The sequence below is a fragment of the Helobdella robusta genome (assembly GCF_000326865.2).
Source record: "Helobdella robusta unplaced genomic scaffold HELROscaffold_54, whole genome shotgun sequence".
In the NCBI taxonomy this organism is placed as follows: Eukaryota; Metazoa; Annelida; class Clitellata; order Rhynchobdellida; family Glossiphoniidae; genus Helobdella; species Helobdella robusta.
This window is the reverse complement of record NW_008705287.1, coordinates 323,173-345,107: the sequence shown is the minus strand read 5'-3', so window position 1 is coordinate 345,107 and position 21,935 is coordinate 323,173. Positions and strand designations below refer to the sequence as shown.

At 32.8% G+C, this 21,935-nt stretch overlaps 4 protein-coding genes across 4 annotated transcripts; 1 reads left to right on the top strand and 3 right to left on the bottom strand.

Moving 5' to 3' along the window:
- Positions 1-5,032: 5,032 nt before the first annotated feature.
- On the top strand, positions 5,033-7,631 carry HELRODRAFT_179416 (hypothetical protein; the record flags this gene model as incomplete). Its single annotated transcript, XM_009028265.1, has 8 exons — positions 5,033-5,080; positions 5,332-5,440; positions 5,861-5,948; positions 6,060-6,139; positions 6,244-6,416; positions 6,743-6,910; positions 7,335-7,463; positions 7,587-7,631. The coding sequence occupies 8 exons, from the start codon at positions 5,033-5,035 to the stop codon at positions 7,629-7,631; spliced, it is 840 nt and encodes a 279-aa protein (XP_009026513.1).
- A 324-nt stretch (positions 7,632-7,955) lies between these two features.
- HELRODRAFT_179415 (hypothetical protein) lies at positions 7,956-10,036 on the bottom strand (the record flags this gene model as incomplete). The annotated part of the gene is made up of 4 exons (XM_009028264.1): positions 7,956-8,993; positions 9,139-9,312; positions 9,379-9,490; positions 9,720-10,036. The coding sequence occupies 4 exons, from the start codon at positions 10,034-10,036 to the stop codon at positions 7,956-7,958; spliced, it is 1,641 nt and encodes a 546-aa protein (XP_009026512.1).
- A 304-nt stretch (positions 10,037-10,340) lies between these two features.
- HELRODRAFT_179414 (hypothetical protein) lies at positions 10,341-12,625 on the bottom strand (the record flags this gene model as incomplete). Its single annotated transcript, XM_009028263.1, has 6 exons — positions 10,341-11,312; positions 11,420-11,489; positions 11,649-11,802; positions 11,927-12,014; positions 12,266-12,391; positions 12,467-12,625. The coding sequence occupies 6 exons, from the start codon at positions 12,623-12,625 to the stop codon at positions 10,341-10,343; spliced, it is 1,569 nt and encodes a 522-aa protein (XP_009026511.1).
- A 4,404-nt stretch (positions 12,626-17,029) lies between these two features.
- HELRODRAFT_185980 (hypothetical protein) lies at positions 17,030-21,935 on the bottom strand. Its single transcript, XM_009028262.1, has 3 exons — positions 21,750-21,935; positions 21,400-21,541; positions 17,030-18,058 (listed from the first exon to the last, which is right to left on the bottom strand). Exons 2-3 carry the CDS (start codon positions 21,505-21,507, stop codon positions 17,840-17,842), a joined length of 327 nt encoding a protein of 108 aa, XP_009026510.1. The 5' UTR covers positions 21,508-21,541; positions 21,750-21,935; the 3' UTR covers positions 17,030-17,839.

Below are 21,935 nucleotides of genomic sequence, written 5' to 3'. Positions count from 1 at the left end.
AAAGTAAGAGCTTCTAGCAAGAGAAGAGAGACATAGTAGAATCAAAGATAAAACCTAGACTACGAAACTTATGAGAGACATCAAGAGTTTTAGAATCAGGTAAGATAATAGGAGGAATAATAATAGAGTGTTTAGATTTATTAAAACAAATTAATTCAAACTTAGAAGGATTAAGTTTAAGACACATAGAGTCAGACCAAGCGATAATTGAAGAAAGACAGCGATAAATTATGAAGAACACTATTGAGATTAGATGGAGGAAAAGAAGTATAAATGTAAGAATCATCAGCATATAGCTAACTAGAGAAAGAAAAGTTATTAATAATACGAGGTAGTTCAGAAGTATAGAGTAAAAATAGAAGAGGGCCAAGGATAGAACCCTGAGGTACCCCGAAAGTTAGAGTAGAGGAGTTAGAAGTAAAATTATTGAGAACAACGGAAGAAAAACGATTACAGAGATAAGAAGAAAACCAAGATAGACAAGAATCAGTAATATTAAAAGAAAGATGCAGCAGTCTCAAGAGAATAGTATGATCAACAGTATCAAAAGCCGAGGAAAAGTCAAGAGCAAGAAGAAGAGTAAGATTACTATTGTCACTGGAGAGAAGGATATCATTGTGTATTTTAAGTAAAGAAGTTTCAGTACTGTGAGCAGGTGTGAAACCAGATTGAGATACAGGTAGCAAGGAGTTAAAGTCTAAATAGGATGACAGTTGATTAAAAACTACTACAGTTCTATGGAATTAAACGCGTAAAAATTAAACCTTTTTTCGTAGCAATTGACATTTTATTGATTTTTTTACGATCAAACGTCTTACTATAGACAAATTTTTTAATTAAAAATTATTTTATTAATATTATATTTATCCATGTAGTAATGTTTTGAATGCAATTGAATCCGTATCTATGTAATTATATCTATATATTAAAGAATCGTAAATATATATAGCTCATATAATTAGACCACATAACTAAAATAAATATAACGGCCTTCGCTCACTTTTAACGGTCGAACAAGGAGCTTACTTCTGGAAAAGATTTGGAGGGTGATTTATTATCGTTCGAGTCAAGGGTCGGGCTATTTGACATGCTTGGATTATTGGCTTACGAAATTGCATGGATTTTAACGAGCAAGCTATATGAAATATTTACTTGACTTAATATGCTTAAAACATTGTAGTAATTCTCTTCAATTTTATTAAATAAAATTATGATTTTATTAAGTAAAATTATGTATTATTAAATTATTGTTGTTAATTCGAATATAAAAATTATACTTTTGGTCCTGTGAAATCCGGTGGCTTTTTACTAAAGCCGAAGGTTGGCTTTGTAGGATTGAACTATAGTCACCCTTTTTTTACACTATTCGATCATGTTAAAAATTTGTTTGCTCATAAAATAAACGGCCTAAATAGATCAAAATTGTTATTTGAACAACTATCTTCATTATATTCAATGAATATTTTACATTCTGCTGGTGCTCATAGAAATTATGGTTGCTGAAATCATAAGTTGGTTTACTGCAGTGGCTTACTGGGTCTCATACAACAGTGTCATGGCGGTTTTCTTTACATATAATGCTTTAAATAAGTCAATATATTCATTTCACAATTATTTTTGTCAATATAAATAAAGAAATTGCTTTTGTCTGGTGAAATACAGTGGCCAAGTAAAGCCGTATGTTGGCTTAATCGGATTTTTTTTCATATACAATACTATGAGATCAATCAATCAATCAACCAATCAATCAACCAACCAACCATTCATTCAATCAACTAATCAACCAACCAATCGACCAATCAATGAACCATATTTGAAAAATATTTGCAAGGCTTGTTCAAACTCTTAACTGTACACATCTACAAACAATTTCGAGATTTTAGTAAAGAAAGAAAAACACAATAGTTGTTTTTATTAAATCAAGAAATATCCAAAAATTATATAACCAAAATAAAAAAAAGCTAGAAACCAGTCAACATTTAATAAATAATTAAATAAATAAATAGACATTATTAAAAAGATTGTTCAAAAAGGTAAAATTTAAGGCGACGACGAGAATAAAATGTAGTTTGTTTTGTTGGTGTGGGGCTGTGAAACGAAAACAAACACATCACAAAAATTAGTAAAAAGTCGCAAGAATAGTAGTCAGTCACCTACCTATAATTAAACTACTCTCAGGGCCCTAGCTTACTTATAATCATTAACTCAACTCACCTTCCTACAAATATGTTTTTTCTACGTTTTTGGAATTTTACATGTTTTAAGTATTTTATTTTACATATTTCAGTGTTTTTATTTTACTTGAAACTTTTTAACTAATGTTAAGTCCTAGCCTACCTACAATTGTTCAATTCATCTCAATCCCTAACTTACCTACGAATTAAATTAAGTCTGGTAAAGAAAATAGAAAGTTGAAGAAAAACATAACAACAACGACACCGAATGAATGGATGTTGTGTATGTGTGTGTTTTATTGATGTGTGTGTGTAAATGTGCGGGCGTGTACTCTCCAAAAACTTCTTCACTCACTACGGACGAACCTCCATTGCACCGACCATCATCTGACACGCATCGATGGAATGAATTTGACCGGATACTGAAAAACACTAAATTGAAAAAAAAAATTTTTTTAAATAAAAACACAAGCCATTGGAAAAAAGGCAACTTATGTTATTGAGATGACAAATTCGAGTACTTTCAATGGTACGATGGGACAAGAACCAATTTTCTTTTAATTTATTTTCAAATTGTCATCTGAACGATCATCATGAGACCACCATCTGAAACTGAAACATGCTGACGCCCACCACAGCCTACCTCTCATCATTCTGTAGACAAAGTTTTTTAATTAGCGTGTTGGTAAATAATCAAGGAACAAAAGAACGAACGAATAAATGATTAACTGAATGATGGAATGATTGTTTGAATGAATGAATAATTAATTAATCAATCAATGATTTAACGAATGAATAGAATGAATCAATTAATAGAGGAATAATTTGAAAGATAGTGATAAAATGAATGAGAAAAATAAAAAAAAACTAAACCATACTTCGAAAATCGTCGTTGTTGTTTTCTTCAAATTGTCATTGGAACGATCATCATGAGACCACCATCTGAAACGTGCTGACGCCCACCACAGCCAACCTCTCATCATTCTGTAAAAAAGTTATTTTTATTAGCATAGTTGTAAATCAAGGAACAAAGGAACGAACGAATAAATGATGAACTGAATGATTAAATAATTAGTTAAAAGAATGAATGAATGAATAGAATGAATTAACGTCAATTAATGGAAGAATAATTTGAAAGATTGAGGGGAAAAATGAACGAATGAGAAAATGAAAAAAAAACAAAACTAAACCTTACTTCAAAAATCGTCGTTACTGTAATCCATTGCACCGACCACCACATTCAGATCGGCACACAAGATTTCATCCGAACTTCTGAGTGTCAGTCGAACAGCCAACTAGCTGATTTTTCCTACACCACCATCATCATACGTAAATCATAATGAGACCACCATCTGAAACGTGCTGACTCCCACCACTGCCCACCTCTCATCATTCTGTAGACATTTTTTTTTTATTAACGTAGTAGTAAATGAATATTAGAATCTTAGAAGCAAAAAATAAAAAAATGGAAATAATGGCAAATAAATAATAACTGAAAATAATAAAGAGATTAAAATGTAAAAAAAACTTACCGTCGTTCATTCGACAAAGGCAGAATGTTGAATACTTTCCGGTTCCTACGTTGTACTCCAAAACTGGTGCCAGTCCTCCTCGAGATTGTTACTGAAACACAGCCCGTGGAATGGAGAGAGAAAATTCTCATCAGAAAGCTTGGCGGTGCCTGCATCTCAAATTGCTTAATAAAAATAATCCTATCTACCTATTCAATTACCTTAACTAATTAAATTGATAATGATACGATAGTCCCCCTTCATTCTCCCTCCTTGCATAGAGGCTCACCGACAGCCAGGGCACCGGATAGTAAACCATTGCCGTGCAAATAGTAGACTATTGCCGTGCGGATAGTAAACCATTTGCCGTCCGGAAGCCGTGCGGGTAGTAGACTATGGTCGTGCCGCATAGTAAATCATTACTGTGCAGATAGTAAACCATTGCCGTCCGGATAGTAAACCATTGCCGGTTCACCACTGGCCACCAAGGCTTACCTCTGACAAGAGACTTCGAAATTCAGAGTCTATCGGCTATCGTACCCTCAACTTACCTATTCATTACAATTAAGCCCTAGCTTACCTAAAATTGCAAAACTCAAGAGCCCAATTCATTGGCCAATCGGCACCCACCCCACCACCTACGTAATGCCTTGGGCTCCAACTTAGTAATAATAATATAAAACTTAAACCCTAAATCTATTAATGAGTATGTGTTACAACGTAGCCTTAACCTACCTATTCATTACATTACGGCCTTAGCTTACCTAAAATTACAAAACTCAAGAGCCCAATTCATTGGCCTTTCGGCACCCACCCCCACCACCTACGTAATGCCTTGGGCTCCAACATAATAATAATAATAATAATAATAATGTAAAACTTATAATTAACCTACCTATCGATACACTCACAGCCTTTTAATTTACATTACAAGATTGTTCTTAGAATTACATTATTGCCCTTAACTACCAATGAAATTAAATTATTCTCAACCTTAGTAATAATAAATTAGAATGTGTAATGAAAATAAAATTACGCTCAAATACAGAGACATTACAGAGAATAATAAAAAGTTGAAAAAATTGAGGTTCTTTGCATATCACTACTTCAACCCATTAGAAAGTGTTGTATATTAGTAAATAGGCCTCCCCTTGATATAGCTAGCATAGAATTGAACGGTTGTTGTATAAAAGTAGATTTCGTTGTTGTCTTGTTGTGGTCGACCGTTTTCACTTCTCAACGTGTTTAGTTTTTACTAATTACTTATTTACTTACTTAATTACCCGCTCGCAAATATTTTGTGTTTAATATTATTTGCATAGATAGCATTTTGGATAACTGGCAATTATGAGTCGTTATTGTCAATTAGTTATCGGTCCGGCCGGCAGTGGCAAGGTTTGTATGGCAACTTTTTCTCTTTTTTCACAAAATGTATTTATTAATTAATTAAACCTTAAAGATATTGCACACATTACAGATTACAACATTAATGATTTATCTTTTTTTATCTTATCACGTTTTTCCAGACAGGCCTAACATATAAAAAAATTTGTTATCTTGCTTTCTAATTGTACATTTAAATTTTAATTTTGTTAAAGATTCATGTATGAATTACCAAAATTGATTGTGAAATGTTTGCCCTGCAGTCTACGTATTGTGATGCGATTCAAAAATATGGCCAGGCAGTCGGAAGGACAATTGATGTCGTCAACTTGGACCCGGCTGCAGAATATTTCAGTTACGACGCTCTAGCTGGTAGTTCAAATGTTTTATTGAATATTTTAAAATTTCAAGTTTTTCTAACTAACTATAATAAATAACTAGACAACAATAAATATCTCATTTGATATGATTATTTTTAATATTTTATTTATATTTTATTGATGTCGTAATTGACTCTATTAATTACGCAGTTATTGTCATTATTATTATTGTTGTAACCTGTAATATTGCTTTTTATTAAATCCTTCAAAGGCGCTATTAGACATAAAAGCAACAAAATAACAGCTTAAATAACAACAAAAAATAAAATAGAAAAACAATGAATGAATAAAATAACAAAATATAATATATAATATATCCAAAAAATAATATATATAAAATAATAAAATATATATTTTTTCCATCCACTAGCAAAATTCTCAGTAAATTATATTTATTGATTTTCAAAAACAGACATTAAAGATTTAATCAGCATTGATGATGTGATGGAATGTGATGACTTGAAGTTGGGACCAAATGGAGGATTGATGTTCTGCATGGAGTAAGTCATTTTTTAAATTACAATCAGTTTTAACTTACATTTTGCTAAGCTTAAAACGTGTAATAATAATTTCATCATTTATTCTTATAATAACTATTTTTTCATTTACAGACATTTGTCAGAGAACTTCCACTGGCTTAGGGATTCCTTAGGCGAGGTCGAAGATGATTACATACTGTTCGATTGTCCAGGTACATTTTTATGTTGTTATTTTTTTTAAAACTCTTCATTGTATCTAATTAACGTAAAAATATTTATTACATATTATTACATAATATTTGTTAAATGTCTTCAGGTCAGATAGAGTTGTACACACACAGCCCGGTGATGAAATTGCTTGTTGAGGAGCTGAAGAATTGGAACTTCAGAGTTTGCAGTGTTTTCTTACTCGATTCTCAGTTTTTAGTGGACCCTTTCAAATATGTTTCGGGCATGATGTGTGCACTCTCTGCCATGGTTAACTTGGAGGTGTGTTATTAATTACATTATTAACATAATGTAAATTTTGCATTATGTTAATTTTGTCATGAATTATAAATTTACTTAAAAATCGTGTTAGAATGAACAATTTGTGAGCGGTGGCCTGCGACACAAGAATTTTGTTTTCTTTTAGCTTTGGTCTCCTAATCATTACCTAATTATTATTAATTTGGATTGATTGAATAAAATTTGATTTTATTTTGATTTGATTATTAACAATTATTAATTACATATTTTTTTATATTTTTGTTGTTTATAAATAATTGTGTTTATTACATTATTAATAATTTCGTTTTCAATTATTTTTAAAACAGGTTGCCTCAGTGAATGTTTTGTCAAAAATTGATTTACTTGACAAGAAGTCTAAAAAGGAAATTGAGTCATTCCTAAGTTCAAGTGCCAAAGATTTTTTACTGAACAGTTCTAAAGATTCAATAGCAGGAAAAAAATTTCAAAAACTCACTTCTACCATTGCATCAGTGGTTAGCACATTTTATTTACATATTCATGACAGCTTATGACTTATGACAAATGCTAATTTTAGAATTTTTTTCAAATTTCTTCTTTTTATTTAATTATTCATATAACACGTTTTTTTACAATCTATATTGTTTGAGTCAAAAAACTCTCATTTATTTTCATCATTAATATTTTTAACCCATTTTGTTTCACGCATAATTTGTTGTCAATTTTTTAGGGTTATTGGAACTCTCTAACCTATCTTACATATTCATTTTCTTTTTTTAAAATTTAATCGATGAAAAGAAATTTTGGGTCATTGAAAAACATAAAAACAAACAGTAAAGACAGCAATGATTATTAGTCTTGTTTCTGTTGGCGTTACTTTAAATTCATTCAACGTTTTTTTTTATTGAATTTGTTAAATTTTTCTTTACAATATTCCAGGTAGATAACTTCAGTCTTGTCCAGTATGTCCCTTTGAATATAAAAGAAGAGAAAAGCATTGATGACCTGCTAATTTTTATCGATAACTCCATACAATATGGTGAAGATATCGAACATAAAGAGAATAGGGTAAACATATATTTATGAACACACACACACACATACCTGTTTATATTTTAAAATTTAGTGGTACATTTTTTCAATTTTCATACTTTACTTAACAATTTTAAATTATACTTTTTTCATCAACAGGCTGAAGATTTTGAAGGGGATGAAATGAACAGATCTCTCGGATGATTTTGTTTGTCCATATATTGTATTCTTGTATATATTTTACACTTAATGCCAAGTTATAATCTGTTTTGTAAATAAAAACCATGCTTAAAAACCAAATAAAAACCAAACGCTCAAAAAATTAGATCAAATAAATAAAACAAAAATAATTATTCTAAACAACTTTGACGAAATAACAAAATTAAACTTTAGAATGTAAGTAGTTCGTTTCAAAAGCATGGATTGATACAATAGAGGACAAGGTCAGTTGAGATTTTAATTCGACTCGCTTTGCGTTCAAGGCGAGCTTCCCGTTGGGAGTGGATCCATAATAGATGATTATTTTATTTATGGTGGACTCGTAGGCAATCCCACCATATCTGGCGGTCCCATTAAAGGTGGGCCCATTATTGCTGGCGGCCCCATCATTGGTGCTCCCATACTTGCTGGTGGTCCCATTATTCCTGGCGGTACCATCATAGGTGGTCCCGTCATGGGAAATCCATCTACTCCTGGAGGACCCATCATAGGAGGTCCTATAATTCCTGGTGAACCCTCCATGAATGGTTTCATAGGTGGTCCTCCCATAAATCCTGGTGGTCCATACATCATAGGCGATCCCATCTTAGATCTATTTTTGTTCCACATTTGCTGTTGCCTGTTTAACCTAATGACCTCAAGCATTTCGTTTTGCTTTGATATCTGGACTTTCTTTTTTGAGTATACGCCTATCATTTCTTTTTCTATTTGTTTGGCTCTCGTTAAAAGCCTTTTTATTTGTTGAGCTTTTTGTCGATGCTTGTCAAGAACTTTCAAATAATGTGCGTCTTTTTTTGTAGGTTTTCCGCCGTTTTTTGGTGGTTTGTATATACAAGGAAGAAGGCCACAATGCAGAGCGCACACATAACATCCCATTGACGATGCTATTCCAGCAAAAAGCATTGCGAATTGCATGACACGATTACTTTGAAAAGGCACGCATTCATCTGGATCTGATTTTCCTCTTTTGAAAGAAAAGCCCAACTTTGGGCACAGGTTGCACCTTTTCGAAGCAAAATGGACTTGATATTGAAAATATCCGCATTTCCAACAACTTCCATAATAACCGTAGTAACCTGGGGAGCAAGGAAGGCATATTTCATCTCTCCATAAAAAAAAACCGTCTTTACACCATTGATGATATTTGGAGTGGTTTTCGCCCGGCACAAAGACAAATTTAGTTAATTTCTTTATACGATACATCTGTCTAAATTCAAAATTTGAAAAATCTTTTTCCCTCACGTCATTTGCCAACATGTAGTTTTCAGCACTAGTTCTTATACAGGCAGGATCGCATTTTGGCTGTTTGTACTTGTTGTCTGGCAGCTGTTTCATTTCTATTTTGTACTGTTGAGTAGTTAGTGAGGATTATTTTTAAATATTAATTCTAAGACAAATTTCAGTTACATGAACTCGTCATTTGTGAAAAAATATTATTTGATCTGTAATTTATTTTTTAAATTTTTTGATTTTAACTAATATAAGTAGGTACATTGTAGAAAGATCCTGATGCTTGAAATCCCATATCTGTAAAAGTGTACAGACAGCCTCGTGTCAGCCCTTTACAAAAACTTTCCAAAACCATTTTAAAAACTTGTCTCGCTAGCATTTTATCGCGTCGCGGTATTCTAAAAACGATGTCTCGTGTAAAGAAAAATTGTGGTAACTGCAATTGTTAAAAATATTTTTTGGAAATTGAAACAATTTTTCAATAATAGTTTTTGAAACTTACGTCATAAACAACTATTGGACGATTAAAAATCAATCGGATAGTTGCCATAGAAGATGTGACTACACATCTGTAAAATCCACTATCTTCCAATGTTGCATTTATTATTTCCAATCTGTATATGAGTTTGTTCAATATTGAATGATATTTTGTATACCATCCAGGATGCATCACATTTTCTCTTATAATAATTATTTTCAGAGGTACCAACGTTGAATGTGAGAGGTGGGGATTTTTTGCGTTTGAACCATCACTGCAACATAGCAGCAAGACACGGCGCCTAAACTTTTACACTTAAACACGCGGCAAAAACCTAGTTTCAGTATAATGAGGTGTTTACTAACTCTCCCGTCGACAAGGGACGCATTGACTTTTGCGCAATGGGATGCATGAACTTTGTAACCCAGGAATACACAGACCCGATAGGTAGACTCGAAACGTCGTCGAGTCGGAAGCAGGATACCTCCTCTCTCACTTGGAGTCCATGTTGAATAAAAACTGGAGAAGATACTTGGTCTTCGTAAGCGCCTCTATAATAATCAACTGGAGCCTTAGTCACGAAAATATCGACGTGTCCAAATGCCCCCACGTCTTCGTATATCTCTGTGCATGAAACAGACTTCATATAAATGAACAAGTAAATCATTTGTAAAACAAACATTTTTCAAGCATCAAAATTATTTTTTGTATTATGTACCATTTAGAGAACAAAATTTATAAATTTTTAGTCTTCAACACTTTTTGATCAACGGAAGTTTATTTTCTCGCCTTATTTTCTTGTTGGCCTATATTACGTCACTGTTTTACAATTCAATTCGAAGATGTCGTCGTAAAAAATTTATTATATTCACTGACCAAAAAATTTTTAAATAAGCAAGCGGTTCATAAGTTTTAAATAAACATGAAATTACTTTAATAAATTATACTAAATATAAAAAATAAAAATTGCAGAGCCAACAACTCTGTTAGTCCTTGGCGTAATTTCTAATCGGTTGGCTGTAGGAACTTGTATCAAATTTGTTAGTCCAACCTAGAGCTGAATGCTGTCTTTTTTGAATTGCTTCGGGCAGATCTTCGTCATCAATTCTGAATTTAGGTCTTTTTTGTCTATAAGATCGATTGAAACCAGTTGAACGTGGATCAAAAGTTAGACTAAAATTTCTCATGTGGGCCATATCTCTTTTAAGAAAAGCAATATCTTTTGCGGAAAGATGCTTTAATTGAGTGAGTTCTTTCGGCATTCCAGCCATAACAGCTGGCGAAACAGCCGCGTGCATATCAGGTGATTGCGAAACATCTCCAGTGGCTCTAGGTGCTTGTCTTCTGGAAGAAGCGTGATACATTGGTCTACTAGCAGGCGTTTGTTTAGAAATTGGCGGCGGTTTATCAAATTTCTTAGTTGCTCCTAATATTTTATTCGTACATCTTGTTATTGTACCGGTAGCGACCAACAAAACTATCACTACTGGAATTAAAGAAATGACAGCTACAAACTGCCAGGTCATGTACATCGGTACGCAGGATAAAACGGTTATCTTATTTCTTGCATTTGAGAACCCTAACCATGGACATCTAACGCACGAAGAAGAGGCAATTTTTGACTGGTAGTAGAAATATCCGCACTCACTACATGACAAAACGGGCATTTCTTTTGTTCTATAATATCCAGCTGCACACGGCATGCAAACTAAATCTTTATAAACAAAAAACCCCTCTAAGCATGTAGCTGCTAAAGCTTCAGTATTTCTATCCACTAAAGGAACGTATCCTGTAATTTCTTCTATGGCTGGTTCGTTTGCTTTCAAAGTTTCCATTCCTTCGGTGTATACTTTGTCTAGTAACAATTTTTCAAAATATTGTTTAACGCAGTCTAAATTGCAGAGAGGTTTATGAACGTTTTGATCCAAGTATCTATTAATCTCGAATATAGCAGTTTGCTTGAAAATAAAATTGTTTAGTTATAAAATAAATATTGAAAATAAACTCAACAAAAAACTTAAGTTGAATAAGTTAGGAAAGCGGTAGTATGATTTTGAAACTCAACTGTTCCTGAATTTGCTCCTTCCACCCCTTCGCAGCTCAAAAACTTTACGTGGAAGATGCAGTTTGTCGGGCTATAAAATGTTTAGGATATTAATGTGTGTAAGTATTTGAATTGTCCAACAATTTTACGTTTAACTCATGACTCAACAAACAGGCATATCAAAGCTATTATTAAAATTCAAATGAAATTCATTAATCGAAATTTCTTTTGATATAAAAATTATTTAAACCATCCAATGCATAGCCAGCTTCTCATTTCAACGATGAACTGATTGATCTTTGCACTGTCACACTCCTTAACAGAGTAGTGCCTCTTGTTGGTGACGTGCAAGATTGGTGACTCGTATATGACGATGTCTCTCTCGTACACCGGCCTGTTGATGCCTGACACAATTACACAATTGAACGCCTTTTAAGCTATTCGTTAAACATTTAAAATTTTATTACGAAAAAAAACTTCGTTGATATCACTGATATGTAATCCATTTTTAAATTATATAAAAAAAACCTCCGTTTCGAATGTGCATGCACGTGTAAGTTCCTCCATCTTCCACGTACATTTTGTCCAGTACTAGCTCACAGGTGTTGTCATCAATCTGAAATGATTTCAACATGACACTGGATTAGAAAAAATATTACATAAAAATAAATTTAAAAAAATACATTTAGAAAAAATAAATTTAACCAATTTTATTCAAATTGGGGCAGCAAACAATTATCGATCAAATTTGAACTCTGTCTATCATCATTAAAATTAAATAAAAATAATCATTAAATTATTAAAATAAATATAAAAAAAATAATCAATTTTTGTGCCATATTTAACTTCAAATCCACTTCTGCTCACTTGCATCCTTTCCAGTTTAAGGGATCTACCGTTCGGTTGTCTCCATTCGCATTCGTCTGCATCCTGCTTGTTAAACTCCGGTTTACCCTCTGGTGTACATTTTAACCGTCTGACCGTTACATTTTGCTGGAAAATTTTTAAAATATCAGCAGAAGGTTACTTAGACGGGATGAATTGGAAGTTAAACTGAAAAATGTAGACCTGCAGATAGATGGCATCTTTCATGGACCTCGCCGTGTCCGTGTAAGCATTTACGAAGAACTCGTCCTTGTGCCAGGATACTTCCGCGCTTGAAGCTAAGTGGCGCGTTGTTACAACCAAAAATTCGATCAACAAAAACTTTTCAATCGGTCTCAACATTTTTCAGTTTTTAAAACTTTCATACCAGGGTAGGTACATCGGCCAAATATCTTTTGTTAAATATTATGTAAAGTTTATGAAAAATTGTGTGTAAGTTTAATTTCTTAAATTTTATTTAATAACTTGTTGATGAAAATGAACATTAAAATTAAAAAATGTAAATAAAGCGTCAGTTTTAAAACATAAATAATGTTATATATCTATATTTTTTAAATAAATAATTTGTCTAATTTGTCCTTATTATTTAAATTATTTTAAATGGTTATAATAATGTAAAAAGTTAAACTTGCTCCGATGGATTTAATAAACGTCACCAAAATAAACATTGCAGCACAAAAACAAACATTAAAAAAATAATTATTTTGGTAACATGCGCGGAAGTAATAACAAGTCTCAATGATATGAGGTTGAAGATACGGAACGGCATGTATTCGTATGTGGTGTCTGCCTGCGTTTGAACTTTTTGTGAATGGTTTATTTATAGATGGCAAGGCTTGTGAAACTTTTGGAATATTTCAGTGAGTTAACATCAGATAGCGACAACTAGAAAGCATCCAATAAATTAAATTGTAATGTATGATGAAAAAAATTAATAATAAACTAGCATACAAGTACGTTTTAATTCGAAAACAGTTTTATCATGTTATGTTTTTTACATTCAATTTTTTATTCATTTACTGTCACTGACATTCGCAAATATGACAAAATGTCACGAAAAACTTCATCTTTTATTATTAACGACTCTTTAGTTTCAAAATTTAAATATTTTTGTGATATTGTTATTAAGGTGGTGTTGCCCTGCAAAGATCTAAGGCAGACTGAACGAACATGCAATCAAGATGGCGGGTCGTAAATGTTGGGACGGGTCCTCAGATTCCTTGGACGCCGACGCAGATGTGAACGAAGGTTGGGCTCGTGAAATATTTTCATTGAGTAGTTGAGGAAATATTTTTATTTTTATATATTTTTAATTTATTTATATTGAGGTAATTATTTTTATGATGGAGGGGTTGGTGTTGATGCTGACCGTCTGGTGGTGAGGCTTGAAACAACGTCATCATCGTTATTACAACAGTAGTGAAAATGATAATAAAAAAACAATATTATCTATGTTCTTGTTATGAAGTCTTTTATTATTTATTGTCCAATTATAATTAAACGAGTAGAGGAATTTTTGATAGGGAAACGCCGAAAAAGTTCTACCTCCTGCCATTCTCGCTGCGACAATCCAAAAATCCTTGCTGCGGACATCCGTGATTCCTTGAGCCTGTGCAGGTCAAAATGTGCCCAGTCGTGTAGGAACAGCATGGCACGGATACAATCGAAACAATGCGCCAATCCACTTAGAAACAACATGACTCGAGTTCATTCTAAACAGTCGCAATTGGGAATCAAGAAAATTTTTGCTCAAACTTATCAACAAGACTGTTGTGCAGTTCAAAATAAAAAAGAAAAACCAAAAGAACCTGCCAAAAAACAAAAGCAACCGTTTTTTAAAAGTACTTAAATTTCAAAAACATTGATGCGGATATTTAAAATTTGTTTTTGACTATTTATTTCAAAATTCTGCAGGCAAAAAAGCGTTTGAAAGAATAGCGGAGGTGGTTCGGCGTCAGAAATGTGAGTATGCTGAGCAGCAAAAAATTCAACAGGAGGTGCAAAAAGAAGAAATGTGGGTGACATTGGAATCGAAGGAAGATAAAACAAAAAAAATACAATGCTGTGATGATATGCTGAATGAAATTTTTAAAAACATGACGGAATTAAAGGAAGCTATATCTAATGTGCAAAATAAATTAGAACTTCAAATTAAATTTAATGGCTGCAAAGAACGTATAGAAATGCACCACGGCGACCTCTGGCAAACAAAAGAGCAAGTGTTTGAAGATTGTTTAGGTGAAGTTAAAAATGGTGCTCAAAAACGTCCACCAGAAATTCAAGAAGAATTTTTTGATGCACAGCAAGCGATTCAAGAGTCTGAAAAGCAGTTTGCAAATCAACACCCATGCACATATAATGAAACACCCAAGAAGTCTTCTTTGAAGAATTGTTATCAGGTGATCGACAAACAATGTGTTAGTGCTTCCAAACAATCTTCACCAAAATCATCAGATGTTAAAAGCATCATATCGACTACTAAAAAATGTAGTTTCAAAGAAGATGTTGAATCTCCCAAATGTAAAACGGAGCAGAATGATGGTGCAGTCACCAAAACTTTCTCGCCCCAAATAACTAACAGCAGAATTCAAAAACCAGCACAAAATAAAAAATGCACTACCAAACAAAATCATATCAATAATCAAATTTCAAACAAATCTTTACCTACTCCTCAAAAAATAAACTTTTTAAAGATGGCACCTACTTCAAAATCATTGCCTGCAAAATTCATGGATTGTCCAGAAAAGCCCAATAATTGCATGGTGATTAAGAGCATGAAACCGTTTACGAAAACTGATGCAGCAAACAAGTGTACTTTCAACGAACCTACCAGCCCGCCGTTAGCATCCTCGTCTCCAAAAAAAAATGTTCAAACTTCTCAACCTGCTAAATGCAGTGGCCAGCCTATACAGCAAAAGACAGAAGCCCCTACAACCATTCAGTCGAACAACATTTCTCCTACTGCAACAAAAGTTCAAGCTATTGAACAAACTGCAGCAAACTTAACATCAAATTGTCAGACTGTCAAATCACCATCAATAACGCGCTCAACCCAAACAAATGGTTCCCCAACAAAACAGGTAACGTCAAGTCCACCGTTAGCAACAAGTTGTCCCCGCGTTAAACAAATTAACCCGGAGACAAAAAACTCAATCGAAACTAAACGTCCTGAAAAGATTCCTATTGAGCCACTCGAAGAACCACTAGTGGTAGGACAACTGACCAGCAGCCCTTCAATGAATAAAATTGAATCATTTGAAAAATTGAATAAAATTCCTCCTTGTATATCTACAAAAAAATTTCAATCAAAGTCTGTAAAACCTTTGGAAAATATAAATGAACTCCCAGAAGACTCATTGGAAACAAAATTGGTATCAAAACCAAACATTTTAGAAAAAGATGAAAACAACGAAAAATGTGACAGCGAAGCTGAAAAAAGTGATAATAAAAAAAATCTTGAAGTTGCTAATGAAGATTTAATTTTTAAAAATGACAACATTATACAAGCTTGCGATGATTCACCTAAGCACCAACAAGAAGTAAAACCACTTTTGAAGGAAGAAATAATTTCTTTGCAGGATGATGAGACGTTGGAACAACAAAAGCTTGAACAGCATGTAACTGAACAACAAACACCTGGAGAATATGTCACTGAGGAACACGTTACTGGTGAACAAAAAATACCTTTGAATGAGGAGATAACACAAGAGGAAAAACAAAGCAGTTCACAAAATGAAGCGGAAATGAAAGAACAAATACCAGAAAATGATTTTGTTTTTGTGGTAGAACTTACAAAAAACCAGTCAGCAGAGGAACATCAAGAAGCAAAACAAATAGAAGAACGAGAAGAACAAAATAATTTGGTTCAATTGGAAGAAAAATCTAATCAAGATTCACAGGAAGAAACAAAACAAGATGAAATAGCTAAAAAAGTTAGTGAGAATGCAAAACAAGAAACAAAAGATGTTGGGCAAATCAAATTTCAGCCAAATGAACAAAATGAAAATCAAGAAGAAACCAATCCAAACCAACAATATTATCAACAACAGCAAACAGATTCGCAAATTAATCTTGAAGGCAATTATGGTATGATAATAGAAGCCGATTGCGACAATATTTTACTAAAACCGTGTACGAAAAATGACAAAAATCATTTGACTGAGTATGTAAATAATATGAGTTTTGAAAATCCTGTAGAAAGCAATATGCAAGAATTAACAGGCCAACATCAACAACAGCCGGAATTAAATGATTCAGGACTGCTGGCCGCTGAGCCTGGACGTCAAATCGATGAACAACAAATTGAACAAATAATTTACGAGTCAAGACACAACTCTACAAGTGGTCACCCTGTAAATCCAGGGGAGGAAAATAATTTTGGCTATGATGCATATCAAGAATGGAGTGGATATCCGGACTATCAAGGCGGATATGCGGGTCAACAAACTTATGACAATCAACACGTTTATGAAGGTCAAGGATGGTACGAAGGTCAAGAAGAATATGAAGGTCAAGAGGGATATGAAGGTCAAGAAGGATATGAAGATCAAGGAGGATACGAAGGTCAAGAAGGATATGAAGGTCAAGAAATATATGGAGGCCAAGGATATGGAGGTCAAGAGTATTCCTATCAACAATATGCGAATCAGGAAACTCGGGACCAACATGGTCAAGCATATCCAAAATGAGAAACGAGGCATTGATATTACGACCAGGATATTTCTGATCAAAGAAGAAATACAGTCATTTTTCAAAACACTTTGAACAATTTTTTTGAAAACAATTAAACAAGACGGTTTTGAAACTCATACTATTTCTGATTGTAACGGCAATGTAACATCGCAAAATAAAGATGTAACCATTTCAAATATATAGGTTTAGCAAAAATTGGTCAATTTTAAAAAAATCAACACACAGATAAAAGCGAAAAAACAAAGCTTCATGCAAGACTAAAAAAGCAGTTTAAATTTTATTTAAATGTTTTAAGAAAAAACATTATTTTAAATAAAAAATACACTTAGAACAAATTGTTTTGTTAACTTATTATTAAAATTTAAATTAAATAAAACTAATTTTTAAAATAAAAAAAATCGTTGATTAGTTCATCTGAGTAAAAAAAAGTTCTTAACGAATAAGTTGAATGACAAGATGGTTGTATTGAATAAATTTTTGTTAAACCTATAGTATAACTCTACGTACACGTAGAGTAATGAATAAGCAGCATGCCGAATATAAAAATTAAAAAAATGTATATTATTCAATTTTTTTGTAAGGTAGTTTCATAAACTAACAACCATATTTCATCACCTGCCACTCACGTTTGCGTTAGTGTTTGTTCACAGACATCACTATCCCATAAAAAAATAAAATTTATAAATAAGTATCTCAGATTAATATGACAACCACTTCAAAATAAATAATTATTAGAATGAAAATATACAATAGTAGCAGATTGTAACACGTAAAAGGCAATGAAATGGATGGCTTAACATTTAAAAAATGTTTCAAAGTTCTCATCAACCACGTGATACGCAAGCAATCACGTGCAACGACGAATTATCTTGCTATGGGCTGACCACTTGATAAGGCATCGACTTCAACTGCTTCCTGGCAGAGGGCGCACTCCATGCAACAGCAGACGGATAAAATGTCGGACACAGCACTACCTTCTATATTTTTCTGAGTACGAACTTTTTCTCGAATCTTCCAGAGGCAGAAGATGTTGAGGAGAGGTACCATGACAACCAACCCTTGCATCAAACAATCTTCGCCAACCTTTTTCATTTTTTTTTATAAATTTTTGTTTGTTTTATTTACAATTAAAAATTAAGAACAAAAATAAACATTAATATTTAATTTTCGTTTTTATTGTTTAGTATTTCTAAATAAATTAAAAATGAATTGAATATATATCAAATAAATTATATATATCCACTAAATATGTTCAACAGTACTCCTCAATAAGTTCTGTCAGTAGATGGGTCTTGAGATCTTTTTTGAACTTTGCCAATGGTGGAGAGGTAGTTGGAGAAGAAGGAAGATAGTTTCAGAAACAAAGACCAGAGAGCTGGTTTAGCTTAAGAGTATTTGACAGCAGTTAAAAAAAGTGAGAATAAAGAGAGGACTGTAGACCGGGACGTAACTCAGATAGGATATGGAGTAGGGTGAGGAATCAAGAAGACCAAAGTGGAGCGAGCAACAGTAGCTAAATTGAATTTAACGTGAAGCATTCTTAGTAAATTAATCTAGTGTCGTAGGCGTTCCGAAGCCTTTAAAACGTTTTAGGATGTGAAGCTGAATAAATAGGTTTAACTACCCAAACGAATGCAAAAATGAAATCACTTATCATAAACAACACAATGTGTAGGCGTATGTATATGCATGTGTGCGTACAACGTCGTCTGAAGTGGATTATTGTCTTCCCCTTGAGCTTTCACCAGCTATTGAAATATACTTTTAATTGTTTTGTTTATAAGCCGCTTCATGCTTATCTGTGATCAAATGAACATCGTTATTTAAGCATGCATGTGCCTGTGCGTGCACTCCGTCGTATGAACACGAGCGTGTGCATTACACTTTTTTACCAAAGTTTATTGTTGACTGTCAGGGTTGATAAAAAAAAGTTGCGAATTAAATATGCATGCATGCAAAGTTACATATGGTTACAAAGTTACATATGCATGCACCGCACTTGGGTTTAACAGAATGATGTACAGTAGAAGTGATCGATTCAATGTAATTATTATTCAACGTTCACCTGTATCAACTGTTTTTTTTATTCAGATGTTTTATTTCAGGTGTGTCGATATGAGAATATTGAAAATTAATAATTATTATAATGATCAACCAAGAGTTTCAAGATCAAGCTGGGAGAACCAGAATGTTAAGACAATTAATTTGCAGTGATTTTCACACAAACACTATGGTCTTTTGAATCACTATAAACCCTGATTTGTTAGGTAATGTTAGAAATTTTTTATAAAATCTCATCTTAAAGCTTAGCAGGATGTCTGTTTGAAATGAGGCAGGAATGCGGCTAAGGGATTGGTTTTGAAGTGATTTATCTTCTCCAATTCAATATTTGATGATCGTTCGCGTACATGTGCAACTAATAAAAACGCAACGCTAAACTAACTGTGTACGTGTGCGTACGTTAAAGACTTTAAATTCTTGTGGATTTTAATTTTATTTACCATCAAACCGCATTTTGCATTTCTCGTTTGTTTTGCGTCTGAAAATATACTGTCGGATTGAAAATCCTAGCAATTAAAAAGACTAATAAATAAAACACCACGAAATAAGGAGTTGATTTGTGCGGGCTTTATAAGAAACTGCGATAACTGTTCTGATAGGTATTCGGGCTGCTGATGAGTCCCCGGTAGGGACGAAACACGTGTCCAGTCTATCCAAACGAATACTATTCTTTTCTTCTCCCGCTCACTGCTCTTCTGGTTCGGTGTTCTCATCATCAAACGCAACCGCAACAATACCATACCATATTTTATACAGTATTGTATGAATTCTACCGACTTGTTGGCATTAATCAATTTAAAGTTTGTCTTTTCAATTTTCCTTACTAGAATCAAACATGCTCCAAACAAATCGTACAATCCAACTAAATATTGTTATTATACTACAGCGATGAATTCCAACAAACAAATTCAAAATATGAACGTAATATCAGATTTGGAAATGATTCTTTCATTCATAAATGACGATTGATTTGATGCCGAATCATCCAAGAATCCGAAGTAAAAAAAAATATCTTTAGGTGTATTCAAATTTTTTAGCACAAAATACTTGTAGAAAACATTCAGTCTTGTCGATCACAGCAGGCAGCCTTACAACTAACAAGGCGTTGTCTTCATTCATTCGTTGCCTGATTATCAAAAGTTCGGTGGGTGTACTTCTATAATATAATTTTCTCTTTAAATTCATTCATAATACACGTGAATCATAATCATAATTGTAACCTTCGACGTTTGAAGTACAATAACAAGTTATGCATGTTTTAAAAATGTGTTTGTGTATGAATATGTGTGTGTGTTGTATGTTGTTTCGTGTGATGTGGTAGCACGTATGTTACTAGAGTTGCATCTTGCATACGCAGAGTTTAGTTTTAATGAAGTTGAAGTTACAATTTAAGTACATAGAGGGCTAATAAAATAATTTAGTTAAAAAGTACATTGAAACTTGAATGCTGCAAACTCCACTGTGCAGTTTTTTTTACAACAAACACATGCACATGAACATTTCGATCGGTTTTAATGCTATTTAGTCATAATTCAGATGATTCAATGAGAACTAGACAGATATAGATAAAGATTAATTTGTTGGAGGAAAACATGACGTTAAACTGCAACAAACTATGCTGGTTTGGGTTTCAGTCGTCACATGTGAACACACGCATATACCCAAACACAAAATGATACAACTATCTATCTACTATTCCAGTAAATACTAACAAGTAGGAAATATCTGTTGGTAGTGCCAGCTGGTGGCAGTGAAGGTATTGATTACAAAAAATAAATTCACTCATCACCCTCTGTTTTGACAACACAACGACGAGCAACTTCGACAGACAAATAACCGACTAGTTCAAACCATCAAAATTCAACATGCTGACAATAAGGTAACAATAAACTGTAAATGCAGAGTATATTTAGTAATAACTTTTCAATAAGAACTTTTTAATGCATAAGTTCTTAAATCATAAGTGGGTTATTGAAGAAGACACTAACATACGATGTCATAACCACTGCTTTGGTAAATAAACATTATTTCAACGGCTCAATCATACAACAGTATAAGTGCTTACAAATTTTCACGTTAGGTCTGTTTAATAGAAAGCGTCAATGTAGGTTAGATATGTTTAAATAAGCTCGAACTCATTGAAAAAGTATAATTATGAATGTTTTTCAATTAAGTAAATATTTTTTGCACCGACTAATTGAAAGTAAAAGTAATTTAAAATGAAGAATTTTAAAACTATACTGAAACGTCTAAAAAAATTTCTAAAAGAGACAATCCAGATTATAAAAATTATATATATAATAAAATACGGAGCCATCTGGAACTTTTTTTAACCCAGAAAAACTCAAAAGCCAAAAAAATACCTTCTCGGCAATCTTTCCTTCCGTGTAACAAGGAACAAACCAGGTGATGATGCAGACACGGAAATCTCCGAAGCAGCCAAACAAACCCTGCCTGAATTCTCTCGACATCTCGACTTCTTTGTTAGAAATTAACGGTCGACGTCTGCATCGAGTTTAAACGATAAAAAATCAAAGTCAAAAATTATTTAACATTAAAGTGTTTTTCTAATTATTAAATCATAAAAATAGCAGATATTTTGGTGTAATAAACCCAAAACAAAGCAAGCTTAACTGAAACTTATCGAGAAAATGATCGAATAATTTTTTGTAACGTGTAATTATGCAGAAAACCAATTGAATTTAATTGTTACATTATTTTCTCAAACCATTTCTTTGCAAAACTAGTAGTATAAATTAATCAACTAATAATTATGCTGTGTTATTTAAATTTCATATGAATGTTATAGAGATACACAAATTCAATTTCAAATGCATTTGGTCGAGAAATTAATTTTTTTTACAGCAGTTAAAAATATTAAAAATTGAATAAAAATAAA